Source organism: Miscanthus floridulus, chromosome 18 (assembly GCF_019320115.1).
Source record: "Miscanthus floridulus cultivar M001 chromosome 18, ASM1932011v1, whole genome shotgun sequence".
In the NCBI taxonomy this organism is placed as follows: domain Eukaryota; kingdom Viridiplantae; phylum Streptophyta; class Magnoliopsida; order Poales; family Poaceae; genus Miscanthus; species Miscanthus floridulus.
The window spans coordinates 80,106,186-80,119,127 of NC_089597.1; the positions used below are offsets into that span (position 1 = coordinate 80,106,186).

Here is a 12,942-nt window from a genome sequence, read left to right on the forward strand (position 1 = left end):
TCGGAGGAGCTGTCCTCGCACCCAAGCTCAAGGTGGACAACAAGTCCGCCATCGCTTTGATGAAGAATCCTGTACACCATGACCGGAGCAAGCACATAGATGTAAAGTTCCATTTCATCCGGGATTGCTGTGACAGGAAGCTGATCGACGTCGAGTTCGTCGGTACTGAGTTTCAGCTGGGCGACATCCTGACAAAGGCGCTCGGTCGAAACCGGTTTCAAGAGCTCCGCGATGAGATTGGCATGAAGAAGTTAGAGTAGTTGCTCAAGGGCTTAGGAGGAGATTGTTAGAATAAACCCTGAGCACCCGCTAACCATAGAAGGCAACTTAGACTGATTACTGGCTAAGTATGGCAGGCGGCATGTCCCTGGATGTTGGGATGGCAACAACCGATCGTGGGCATACCGTGATTGTCTCAATTAGTTTGTAACCATGTATGACTGCATGTAATTTCTTTATAATGAAAGGAGAGACACCAGAAAACGCTGCCGCTTGCAGCACCAAATTACTTGTGTTTGCGTCTCATTGTTCATCCTCTTCGAAGTCCTGACACACTGAACACTTGTTCCTGGGTTGCGTTCTCGCCAGGGAGTTGTGGTTCGCCCTTCTTGCGCTGGTGGGCCTGTCGACGCTCGTTCCGGAGAGTGCTGAAGACACTAGTACACTACTACTTCATGGTGGCTTAGGCAGCGGGGCAGGCTAGACTCCTTTGCTGACCTGCTGGAGCTTATGGAAGGAGAGGAACAACTGGACGTTTGCTAGATCAGCGACGGGCGGGCTCGGGCTGTTCCGGCCGGGCAATTGCGGCGGAGGCGGAGGACTGGGTGCAGGCCGGGTTCAGGACGCTCTGCGCAGCCTAAACACTTTGGTCGCAAAACGTTGGCGCAATGTAATCTTAACTCTATAATCCAGTAGCTAGGTGTGCCACCTCCGATCACAATGGAGCCTCGCCATTGCATTCATGCGCTTGTATAACGGTGACGGTTATCCTCTTAATGAAAAATAGGTGAATGGTCCAATCGCGAAAAAAAATTATTTGATTTAACTCAAAATAAGGTTTGGTCAATGTCCATTAAATCCAACAAAGATAGTTAACTCATTATCTTTGGTGGACGGGTCTAGCTAAGAACAAAAACAAGTTGTATGTTCTATTGCAACATAGTTAAATAAATAAAAGCAAAAGTTTGAGCATGGGCTTGAGGCTTGCTTATTTCTATGTAGCCCAAATATAAGAAGTCTACTAAGCCTGCCTCATTTGGGCTTGTGGGTTGGGCTTCAAGCCATGGTTAGTCTGGGCCCAAGACGCTCAGGACATGTATATATGTGAAGTTTTTGCCACAAATTGCTTCAATTGTTCTACGAAATTTACCTCATCCATATTGAACCAACGACAATCTATGGCCCTGTTTGGCGGATTTCTGGGCAACCTACCGCGATAATCGGAAAAATCCCACCAAATGCCTCGTGGTGGTTGTGATTGTCGCGACCGCCCGTGAGGAGAAAAATCGGAAAATGAACTTCACCGCCGATTCACCCTATCGTGGCGACGCAATTGTGGATAGTGTACCGCATGTAGATCGTGGTTCCAAACAGGGCCTATAAACGACACAGCTCGCTAATTATAAGCAGGACATGATATATATGTTACTTCTGTATATGTACACCGCTCCTGTCGGTACTCGGTAAAGGCATAAAACTGTGTTTACAACCATGCTAGTATTACAGGACTCAAAAAATTTTGTCACCTATCCCACCACGTATCCTGAGCTGCTAAAAGGACCCACCAAAGTTAATCTATGCACAAAACTTCTAGGAAAAGAATTAATGGAACAGAGCAGGCGCTTGATCCCCAACAAACCGACGCTGCAAACAGCAAACGGGCATCAGAAGTCGACGCTCCCGTCGCCGCCGGCCCTGCACATGCACGCGGGCGTCCTCGGCTGCCGGTAGACGCTCCGGCCCCTCGGCCGCGGGCTCACCCGCTTGTACTCGTCCACCATCTGCCTCACCCTCCTCTGGAACCCGCCCCACGCGATGCTCCCTTCCTCGGAAAGCACCTGCGCGTAGCGCTTCCGGTTAGGGTACAGCGTCGGCGCGCGGCCCCTGCCGTGGTAGATGCGGTACCCGGACACCAGCGACGACAGCTGGCTGCCGGAGTCCGTCACCGCGAACACGTCCGCCGAGGCGCACGCGATGAAGTCCAAGGCCGCAAGCTGCAATGGGGGAACAGTTGCTGTACTGATTCGACACGATGCTGGGTGGCTAGGACAGAGTTGATCGTAGGAGTAGGTAGTTCTTTACCCGTGAAGAGAAATTCTTGAACGGGGCCAGCTCGTCGGCGGTGAGGATGTCCTCCTTGGTGACCAGATTCGGGTACAGCCGCGTCAGGGGCCGCAGCCGTGGCGCGCCGCCGTATATCTGCGACCCGGCCACGTAGATGAACGTCCGGCGGTCGTATCCCAGTGCGGAGAGGACGAGACCCGCTTCCTCCGGCGTCAGCGGGCACCTCCCCAGGCTGCGCTGCTCCTCCGGCGAAACCGTGCTGCGGCACGCAACGCAACCAACGACGGTGTCAGTTCAGACAATGCAGCGCGACATCGAACCGGTTCTTGGCGAGATGAAGAACCGTTCAGTCCAGCAATGGCGCACGTACGTGTTCCGGAGGCGCAGCGCGAGTGCCGGGAAGTGGGTCTCCCTGTACGCCTGCAGCTCCCTCCTCTCCTCCTCGCCGCCGCCGAACTCGCAGAGCGAGTAGGCCACCATGTCCTCCTCGAACCTCATGTGCAGGGCGAGGTACCTGTTGGGCGTGCCGGCGGCGTGGTTCTCCGAGAAGGCCGGGTCGAGCATGTTGTTGCCGAACAGCTGCTTGTCCATTTCAGTCTGCATCGCGCTCACCTGGCGCAGCCGCTGGACCAGCAGGGAGCCTGCTTGCTGGAGCTCAGGGACGAACTTGAGAGCGTGGAAGTTGCATCTGCATCTCAGCCTCTGCAATAGTGTAACACAGTTTGTTGTGACGAGGAAACAGAAGAGTGTGCAAATGTTCACGTGAAATTTAATTTAGATAGGCCAATTGCTACCTGCAGATGAACAGGCACTGAATCGAAGCCTAGCCGGTTTCCGAACCCAAGGAAATGAACGACGCCATTTTGCTGAAGAATTGGGAGTATCGATTTGACGAACTCAGATGGCTCAGCCTCTTTCGAGATTTCCATGTCAGTGATCTGAGACAAGGGCAAGAGTGAAATCTGAGCAAAGTGTGTCCGACATTGCGCCTGCTGAGTCGTGAAACAGGTGTCTGAAGTTGTGGAACAGGGAGGGCAGAGACCAACCTGGCTGCCAATCGCTTCGAGGTCCAGTGACTGAAGGCGTGCTGGTAGTTGTTTCACGATTCGCACGTCGTTCTTCATGTAGTTCACGAAATAGTCTTCCTGATAGATGTCACCAAACTGACTGGTTGAAAGAGAAGGCAACAGCAAGCTAAAGTTATCAGATATCAGAACCAGACCAACTTATAGTTCTACGGCGTACATTTTTCGTCATGCCAAGGACTGTTGCTGCGAGCAAAAGCTTTTAGTTAGTGTGCTTCCGCTTTCTGTAATGCCATCTGTACAAGTATGATGACTTTGGCAGCTAAGGAAACAAAAGGATCTTTCGAAAAAAAAAGGAAACAAAAGGTTCTTTATTTCTGAACGTGCAAAAGGTTTGAACATTTTCTTTGTCATTTACTAGTAAGAACTAGAAGCGAGATTGATACAGCGTTGCTAAGAACAATCCTTCCACACCCTGCTGTAGAGGAGACAAAAAGGTTGAGTGCATTGAGTACCTTGTGTCCTTCCACACGCTGCTGTAGAGGAACCGAGGCAGGACTAGTGTAGCATTGAGCAGAGCAGCAACCACAACAGCATTACATATCTGCACGATGAAGACTCATTTGTTTAGCCACCGAATTTCAAGACGCAGCAGAATTCAGGTTGTTGAGCATTTTAGCAGTAAATCCTTACAGCGACACGCTGTTGGTTCAGACCACCATTTGCGCTGACCAGTATGAAACCGTTGTTGACCTCGTCAGGCTCTGTGAGGACAAGTCTAGTGTCAGAAGACAACTAGTTCTCGCGATGCGAAAAATTATGAAACCAGGATGATCCACCGGATCGATTTAACATTCAGGTATCAGAACAACTGGTAGGAAGCTACTATGTCTGAATGTCTGGTCTTGCAGAGTAGTAGTAGGAATTGAAAGTATGTTTGTTACCTTCATCAGCCAAACTGTGCTTAGCAGCACAGGGCTTCCACTTGCGCGCTTGCTTGTAGGGCTCTTCCCATAGCGCGAAATCTTCAGGTTCAGAGCCGTTCTGCACTGCCGAGAAGGGAAACTTGGAGCATGAGTAGATAAAAGGTAAAGATACAGTTTTTTTATTAGGTGTTGAGTTGCAGAAAGTGGGTTGTGTGATCATCAAACGGACCTTTGTGAGAGCTGAAGTGGCCATCTGCAGAAGCCTCCCATGCATTATCTGCTCCACTTGCTCCCTCCTGACGATGTTTTGCTTAAGCTCCTTGATTACCAAAGTCAAAGTATCCTCAATTAGAGACTCAGAGCTAAAGGACTTATTTGTTGTAAAACAGAGACAGAGTAGAGTCTAGACGAGCCGCAGTCCGCAGAAGTATGTAATCTGCGAGGAAAGAAAGAAAGAAAGAAAGAAAGAAAGAGGAAGATGATACCTGGAGGCCCCTGAAGTTCCTGGAGATGGCGGCGTTCCTGAACTGCACCTGGTGGAGCGCGGACATGGCGAGGGAGGCGGCGAGCAGGATGCAGCCCATGAGACCGACAACGGCCGCGAACACCCTGAGGTGCCAGGACGTGACGCTGATGATGCCCACGCCGCCGGCCCTCGTGGCATGCTGCTGCTGCTGCTTGCCCTGCCGCAGCCTGCCGATGTTGGTCGCGCCCACCCTCCCGGGCGGCTCCCGGCCCCGGCTCCCCTGCACCGCACCCGCCGAAGAAGAAGAGGAACCGCCGCCGGCGGAGGAGGGCGAGGCACCCTCCATTTATGCCCCGCGTTGCTCGATCAATCAGGACGATCCGGATGGCATACCCGCAGCAGATGCTAAGCTCCTGGCAGCACGGCAGGAGGATGAACTTCCGCGCTGGCTGGCTTTGCCTTTGCGTTGAGGACAACCTCAGGCGGTCAGGCCACGCAACACGGCAACGACCTCGTTTTGGTACGCAGGGGTACCTAGCTGTTGAATGATTCCCCTTGTGTTATTTTTTTCCTTCTTCTCTTCTCCCGTACTACTGCTTGACCAGTTCATTCATGGACAACGTGCCCGCCGGGTGGGATCAGCAGCAGCAGCTTCCATCCTGTGCCCGAGCGTCCCGTCTCGATCGGTGTAACCACCGGGTGCCCGCGGGCGGCCTCGGCGGGATAAAGAAACCGGGAACGGGGGTTCGCGTCGCAGGCGGGAGGACTAAAAAACACGGGGGATCGGGGGGACGGGAGCAGGTGCGGGAGAGATCAGCAGAACAGATCACCTAACGTGACAAGGACAAGGACAAGGACACGCCCTGCAGTCTGCAGCCGGGAGGGATGGCATGAACCCTCGTCATTCGTTGCTTGTCACGTAGTAGCGACTGAGTTGGATAGCGGGGCCATTCGCCGCCGCTTTTGCCGATGAGAGGAGGGAGAGGCGTTCTGTAGAAGCGAAGGGAGGTGTCGTGCTGGTGCGGCGACAGGGAAGGTTCCGTTCGTTCGGTTGGGCGATGGCAGAGCGCCGGCAAACCGGTTGGTTTGGTTGGGCAGTTGGTGGTGCAGGTGGCAGGCCCCAGCCTATACAACCGGGGCTTTCCTGTTCGATCAAAAAAAAACTGGGCTTTCCGGTGAACCGCACGTACAGTACACTTCTTTTCTTTTCACTAGGAATGAAAACGGTACGGATATTTTCTGACCGTATTTAAAACTGAATCCGTTTAAAGGGGTTGAGATCTATCCGTATCTGAGTCCGGATATCCAACATCCGATACCATATCCGTATCCGAATACTCAAATCGCATATTTATGATGTCGATATCCAATCGTATCCTATCCGACATAGTTGACACTATCCGTATTTGAATCCAAATTCAGACAAAAATATGAAAATAAATGTAATATTGGTGATATCCGTCCGTATGCGATCCGTTTCATCCCTAACTGTAGGTACTACATCGATATGGATGCTGGTTGGTGGTTGCTTGCTCGGTTACTTCCGTCGACGGCCACACAGCGTGACCTGTCGCCGGTTCATCATTCCGCTCGTCTATTTGCACGCACTGACGCAGGGGTTTCTGCGTTGCCCGGACCCGGAGCGGATGTGTCTTCATTCTACTTCTAGTAATTCTGGGGCAGGTTACGTTTCGAATTTGGACAGCTAAATTTACACGACAAATGTTCCAGAAAGATTGCCGTGTAGAGATGGATTCAGGAACTGGGCAGCCATCGAGTCCCCTGCGGTCATCGTCTGTGATCCCCACGCCCATGCCGTATCTGCGTCCTTTCCTGTGTTCTCGTGGGGCCCTTAATTTAGGGTACTTTGTGCATCATATATTAGATACACACAATTCAAACAAGATTAATATAAAAAATCATACTTTTATTGCTAATGGGTAAAACATATTATATGGTTTGGATTACATAGCTTGGGCCATTGACCTTGTATCGTATATCAGAGTTTTAAGACAACGGTCATATGTTACCGTGGCTCCATTTCCTACAGACAGCTTGGAGTACGAACGTAACCCTAGACTTATTCCTTAAGCCTATTCCTATATCCCAATTGTCGTAGTCCTAGCGTAGCTCTCTCGTACGGCTCCGTCTTCGAGTATACTCTGTGTATCATATCATTGCGTAGCTCCGTAGTTTCATCCTAAAACATAGAATAGAGGGGGTTGAGTACATAAAGTACTCGGCAAGCCCTAAACTTTGGGTGGAGGAGTGGTGGAACGGGAAGGCTATATGGTGGATGTGGATTATGGTGGTGGAGGTGGATATGCAGAAGTAAAAGTAGTAACATGAATTAGTTATAATTATAAGTTGGACTCAGGTAGAGTATTACCATTCTCACCAGTTCTGGAGGTTAATTATAATTTACCAAATTAGTAAAATACGTCTTACCAGATTATCACAGTTGTAGAAGTCTAATCATATTATCCCATCCTAGCATTTTCCCATTCCAAGGACGTGGCTATTCGAATATATTTAATAAACTCTGTCGAGGTATACAAATTTTTCCACATGATAGACACAGCCTCTAACCATGTACGCAGGGGCGAAGCTGCTTTGATAGTAGGGGGTGCAAATGCACCCCCCCCCCAAAATGTAAAAACAGTGATTTTGTCTATTTTTTCATCATATATGCACCCCCAACATCACATGTATATGCACCCACAAGGCAAGAGCACCCCCTCCAATTTGCTCTAGCTTCGCCATTGCATGTACGGTGGTAGAAACAGGCCTAACGAGATCCCATACCCGAATGTACACGACCTTAGATGTCCATATAACTTTACCACGGCTTCTCAGGGGTTGGAAACACACAAATCCAGATGATACCTAATCATCCCAACATGATGATACCTAACCATCACAATAAATAACAACATGGCTCGAACACGGCCAAAACAATAATCTTGGGCTTGAACGCGGCCAAAAACTCAAAAGCTTAACGTGGAAGATCACATAGCATCCATGCCAACCGGACCACGGAAGAAAACCTATCCCCCGTGTCTGCTCCTGATATTCCGCTGCCAACACCGGCCTCCTGGTAGGAATTATACTTCTATCTAACGGGGTGTGAGATCAAGCCTACCCATATAGACATATGGTTGTACGTAATATTTCACTAGGTAAGAGGGAGTACGAACCAATCCTTATGTGGCCGAGGCGAGTATCTCCCACAGGAACCCTCACAAGGCATTCCTACCAAGGCAATTTATCCCACATAAATTACCCCCACTCGCCCCCTATCAGGATTTAGTCAAATTTTACCATTCAAGTTCCATAGTTTTATCCTTGAGTTCATAATGCTCATATCATATCAAGGTAACCATTATCTTATCTTATTATCATAATCAGGTTCATGATTATAGTTTCACTAGTTCATAAGGGGTTTCAAGTAGTATGGGTTGGGTTATTATTTAGTGGAGATGGATAGTGAAAGGTTTATGGTGGAGGCTAGCAATATGTGGTGGGGATGGAAGGGAGTGGTTAAGGGATGGCATGTAGTGTAGAGGGGAGGAATAGGTGGGTGTTAGGACTTGCCTCCATTCACTGATGATTATTTCCTCGTCTAATTCCTGTCTCTCCTACTCCTGTCTTCTGGACTCCATCGAGTTCTTTCCACGTCTTCTATCCTACGCGATCTAGCGTCGACAAACAAGAAAACACAAACCAGGAAAATAACAAGCAAGGCATGTAAAACAAGAATAAGCAATCAAAATGAGGGAAACGATTGTAAATGGGTTGGTCCTATTAGGTGATGGGTTGTTACTTAGACTATCATTATTATGTCAATTTAAAGTAAGGTTTGGATAGAGGTATTCCATCCATAAGGTAGGGCTTCTATGGGTTAGGTTAAGGTGCCGGATTGGGATGATGGAAAACCAGACCACATTATTAGGCTTCACTATTATGTGAACCTGAAGAGAAAGATGACTTGGTCAGGCTTTCTACAGGTCCACCGGGTTAGTGACACATACGCGCATGCATATGTATGTGCCTAGGGTCAATTAGGTGGGCTAGATTATGGCTAGGCATATACGCTCATGCGTATGTATATGCCTATGATTAAGTAGAACTGCGTAACTAAGTTACGTATACCCGGGTGTGGGGGTATTAACCCCTATACCCTTACGGCTAGGCCTAGGCTGGCCCAGACCAGAGGGCCTGGCCCGTTAGAAGACGACGCGTGGCCCAGCCAATCTGTTTGGAGTCCCGCGCAAGGAATCAAGGCAGATTTGGAGATCAAGCAAGATTCTGGTCGGTTAGAATAGAAATCCTTATCCGACCACCTATGGCAATTGTAACTGGTTAGGATTAGTTTCTAGATCTATAACCCTACCCTCCGGATTATATAAGGCGGGCAGGGGACCCCTCTAAAAAACATCTCTCATTGACATACATCAATACAATCAGACGCAGGACGTAGGTATTACGCCTTCACGGCGGCCGAACCTGGATAAAATCTTGTGTCTGTCTTGCGTCACCATCTTGTTTGTAGCTTGCGCATCTGTCTGCCGATAATCTACTACCTTGGGCATACCCCTAGGTAGATGACCGACCATATTTCGTCGACAGTGGCGCGCCAGGTAGGGGGTATGCGTACTGCTCTCCAGGCGAACAAGATGGTCATCATCCCCGGTTCCATGGCTACGCCGAACGGCCTCACGTTCACCATCGGCCAGATCACCTGGACCACTGGCTCCGACGACTTCATCGCCATGACCCCGGAGGAGGTGCGGGTTCAATCTGCGCCGACCACTGCTTCACCTGCATCAGCTACGGCTCCAACCATGGTGGATCTGGCTCCGACCATGGTGGATCTGGCTCCAACTACGCCAGCATCGTCTTTAGCCACGCCGACAACCCATCGTCCGCTTCCTTGCTACAAAAGGAGGCAGATCGACAACACCGACTTGCTCGACTCCATCGATCGGGTCGGCACCAAACTTGTCAAAACCCTGGCTCTGGTAAGTTCGATTCAAAGTCAACCTAATGAGTAGGTAACTACGACCCACAACAGATCTACCCGACCAGCTCAGGCCAGTTGTCCTGCACGACTCGGTACGGATCTCGTGGTCACATCTACTCCTAAAGGGTGCTCCGTTCGTCGTCGGCCAGCCCCTGCGATGGGTCTCCGGCTCTCCGAGTATGAAGCCTCGATGGAGAACCACCAGGCCCAGCCCTATGGCCTGCGCAACTTCGTCAACATGGTCTAGATTAAGGATTATCAAGAAGGATCGGTCCACACAGTTCAAGAGGGTGGCTCAAGCTCTTCGTCCGGCATCGCATCTAATGCCTCCGTTCACACCGAGCTCCAGCATCATGACGATGAAGGCGTTGAATACGATCTAGATATCCTAGACCACGCCCTAGGATTCCTGCGATTCCCATCCTTCCCACCAAGGTGAGGAGACTTGATCAATGTTGTCAGTAATGATGAACCACCGGCAGTCGGTGAAACAGAACAAGAAAGGCTAGCACGCGAAGCACGCAATATTGACCGGTTTAATCACCGATAAATCGAAGCCGAGGTAGAAGAGGAGGCCCGACGCATAAGGGTCTAGCCACGTGACCTTAACAACGCCTTTGATAGGGTGGGGGACAAGTAGGTCTTTAGGACTCCAAGCGCCAACGTAGTTGTTGCTATGGCAACAATGCAACGACTACCCAATACCTCGGAAACACAGGCAGTTCATGATGATATACAAGCTTACCTGACGGCTGCTATGGCCCAGACCGTAGAGATTGTAAATCAAGCTCGGGCTCCATCCGTCTCAGTCGAATCAAGCCACGGCCGCCAGTACTCAAGTCGCTCACAGCCACCCAACCAACATGGCTCGCGCAACAACGACCCATCAGACAACCGTCAAGGCAGAAACGGTGGCCCTGATGGTGGTCGGGACGACAACCGCCGTCAGGATGACAACCGCCGCGACTTCCGAGACGACAACCGCCGAGACAACCGCGATAATCGCCGCGATAACCACGGTCGTAGGGTTAATCAGGGTGGCAACCGAGATCACCATGATGGCAATAATGATCTCCACCATTACCTCAGAGAACGCGATCTGCGTGATCGCATCAACCAAAGAGCCAATGATCATGCATCCCACAAAAGTTATCGCCGTATGGAATATGATACTGCCCACGGCCCTCTGGGTTTGAAGCAGTTTACTCCACACCTTTGCCAAGTCATATGGCTCAAGAACTTCAAGCTCGAAAAACTTCAGAAGTACGACGGCAAGGAGAACCCCGAATTATGGGTCATGCTCTACGAAACCGCGTGCAGATCAGCCATGGCTAATGAGCACGTCATGTCTAACTACTTCCCAGTCGCTGTCGGCCATGTAGGCCACCAATGGCTGGTCAGCTTGTCGGCGAACTACTTTGATTCTTGGCAAGAGCTCAAGCAAGCTTTCATAGACAACTTCATTGCTACTTGCGAGCAACCCAGCAACAAATATGATCTGCAGCGGATTCAAGATTAGAAAGATGAGCCACTACGCGAGTACATCCGGCATTTTTTGGAGATGCGCATCAAGGTCCTATCAATCTCCGACAATGAGGCAATTGAGGCTTTCATCACTGGTCTCCGCTTCCACGATGCCCTACGGGACAAGCTCCTCCGCAAGAGACCTGAATCAGTCACAGCGCTCCTGGCCACTGCCAAGAAATATGAGGATGCCAACGATGCTAAAAAGATAATCATCGAAGAAGCGGCAAGGGTTCCACGCTCTGACCACCCTCCACACCACGACGACTACCACGGCAACCGTGGTTGGAACGACAATTTTGATCGCCGCAACCAGGGCAATGACCCCCGCGACCACCGCGACTAGCGTAATCAGCGGCGTAATCGTCGTGATGATTACAGGGGCAAGCGTGCTCGGGAAGACGATGGCGAGGTCAACACTGTTAAGAAAGGTGGCGGATGTCGCAACTACGAAGAAGACTACATCAAAGCATTGAAAGGACCTTGCCAGCTCCACCCCAAGTCAAACCATACCATGGAGAATTGCCGTGTTCTCAAGTCTATCTACACGCGTCAACAGGCTTTGGATACGTCCGACAAGCCGAACGACGTAGGGGAACAGCGCAATGAGGACAACGATGATGAAGACACAGATCCCTGTCACAAGTACGTTAAGCCAACCGATTGCGTCCACACCATCATTGGAGGCAAAGTGTCCATCGAGACCAAACGAGAACGCAAGCTGCTCGCCCGCGCTTGCTTAAACGTGGCCAACGCCGACAAACTCATCACCGATCCATGGCTCACTCCTTGGTCTCACCGCGAGATCTCCTTCAGCAGAAAGGACCAATGGGCCGCAATACCTGAGCTAGGACTTTTTCCTCTGGTCCTTGATCCTTGTATCAACAGGGTCCAGTTCGACAGAGTGCTGATTAACGACAGTAGATCCATTGATATACTATTCAAGAACAGTTTGCCAGCTCTGAAGATAACCTAGGCTGATCTCAAGCCATACGAGGCATAGTTCTAGGGCGTTCTCCCCGGACAGAGCTCTACTCCTCTTAGGCAGATCACGCTACCTGTGCAATTTGGTCCCCCAGACCACTTCCGCACCGACTACGTCAACTTCGTGGTCACCGACTTTGAAGGCACCTACCATGCTACCTTGGTCGACCAGCGCTCACCAAGTTCATGGCCATACCACACTATAGGTATTTGGTGCTCAAGATGCCTACTGGGCAGGGGGTTCTAACTCTCAAGGGCAACGTGTACGCAGCTTACACCTGCGAGGATGACAGCTTCAAAATAGCAGAGGCTCACGACCTCTCTATTCGCATGGCTGAGACCATGCTCGACGCCAAGAAGACCCCAGCCGGCCACCTAGAGATCCCAGAGCTCGAGGCCCCACGCAAGAACGTCAAGTCCAAAGAGCACAAAGCGATCCAGCTGGTCGACGGTGATCCCAGCAAAACAGCCCTTATCGGGGCCAACCTGGATCCTAAATAGGAAGACGCGCTCGTCAGGTTCTTGAGGAGCAACGTGAGCGTGTTCGCATGGAAACCTGCTGACATGCCCGGTGTACCTCAGAACTTGATCGAGCACTCCTTAAATGTCGATGGCAAGGCCAAACCTATCAAGCAGAAGCTACGACGGTTCGCTTGTGACAAAAAGGAGGCTATTAGGGTAGAAGTTACACGGCTTTTGGCAACCGGATTT

General features: G+C 50.6%; 1 protein-coding gene across 1 annotated transcript; it reads right to left on the reverse strand.

Moving 5' to 3' along the window:
• Positions 1–1,620: 1,620 nt before the first annotated feature.
• LOC136520141 (O-fucosyltransferase 8-like) lies at positions 1,621–5,534 on the reverse strand. The gene is made up of 10 exons (XM_066513571.1): positions 4,720–5,534; positions 4,464–4,553; positions 4,253–4,352; positions 4,002–4,072; positions 3,824–3,912; positions 3,330–3,450; positions 3,078–3,221; positions 2,654–2,985; positions 2,302–2,542; positions 1,621–2,213 (listed from the first exon to the last, which is right to left on the reverse strand). Exons 1-10 carry the CDS (start codon positions 5,044–5,046, stop codon positions 1,884–1,886), a joined length of 1,845 nt encoding a protein of 614 aa, XP_066369668.1. The 5' UTR covers positions 5,047–5,534; the 3' UTR covers positions 1,621–1,883.
• Between the last annotated feature and the right edge of the window lie 7,408 nt (positions 5,535–12,942).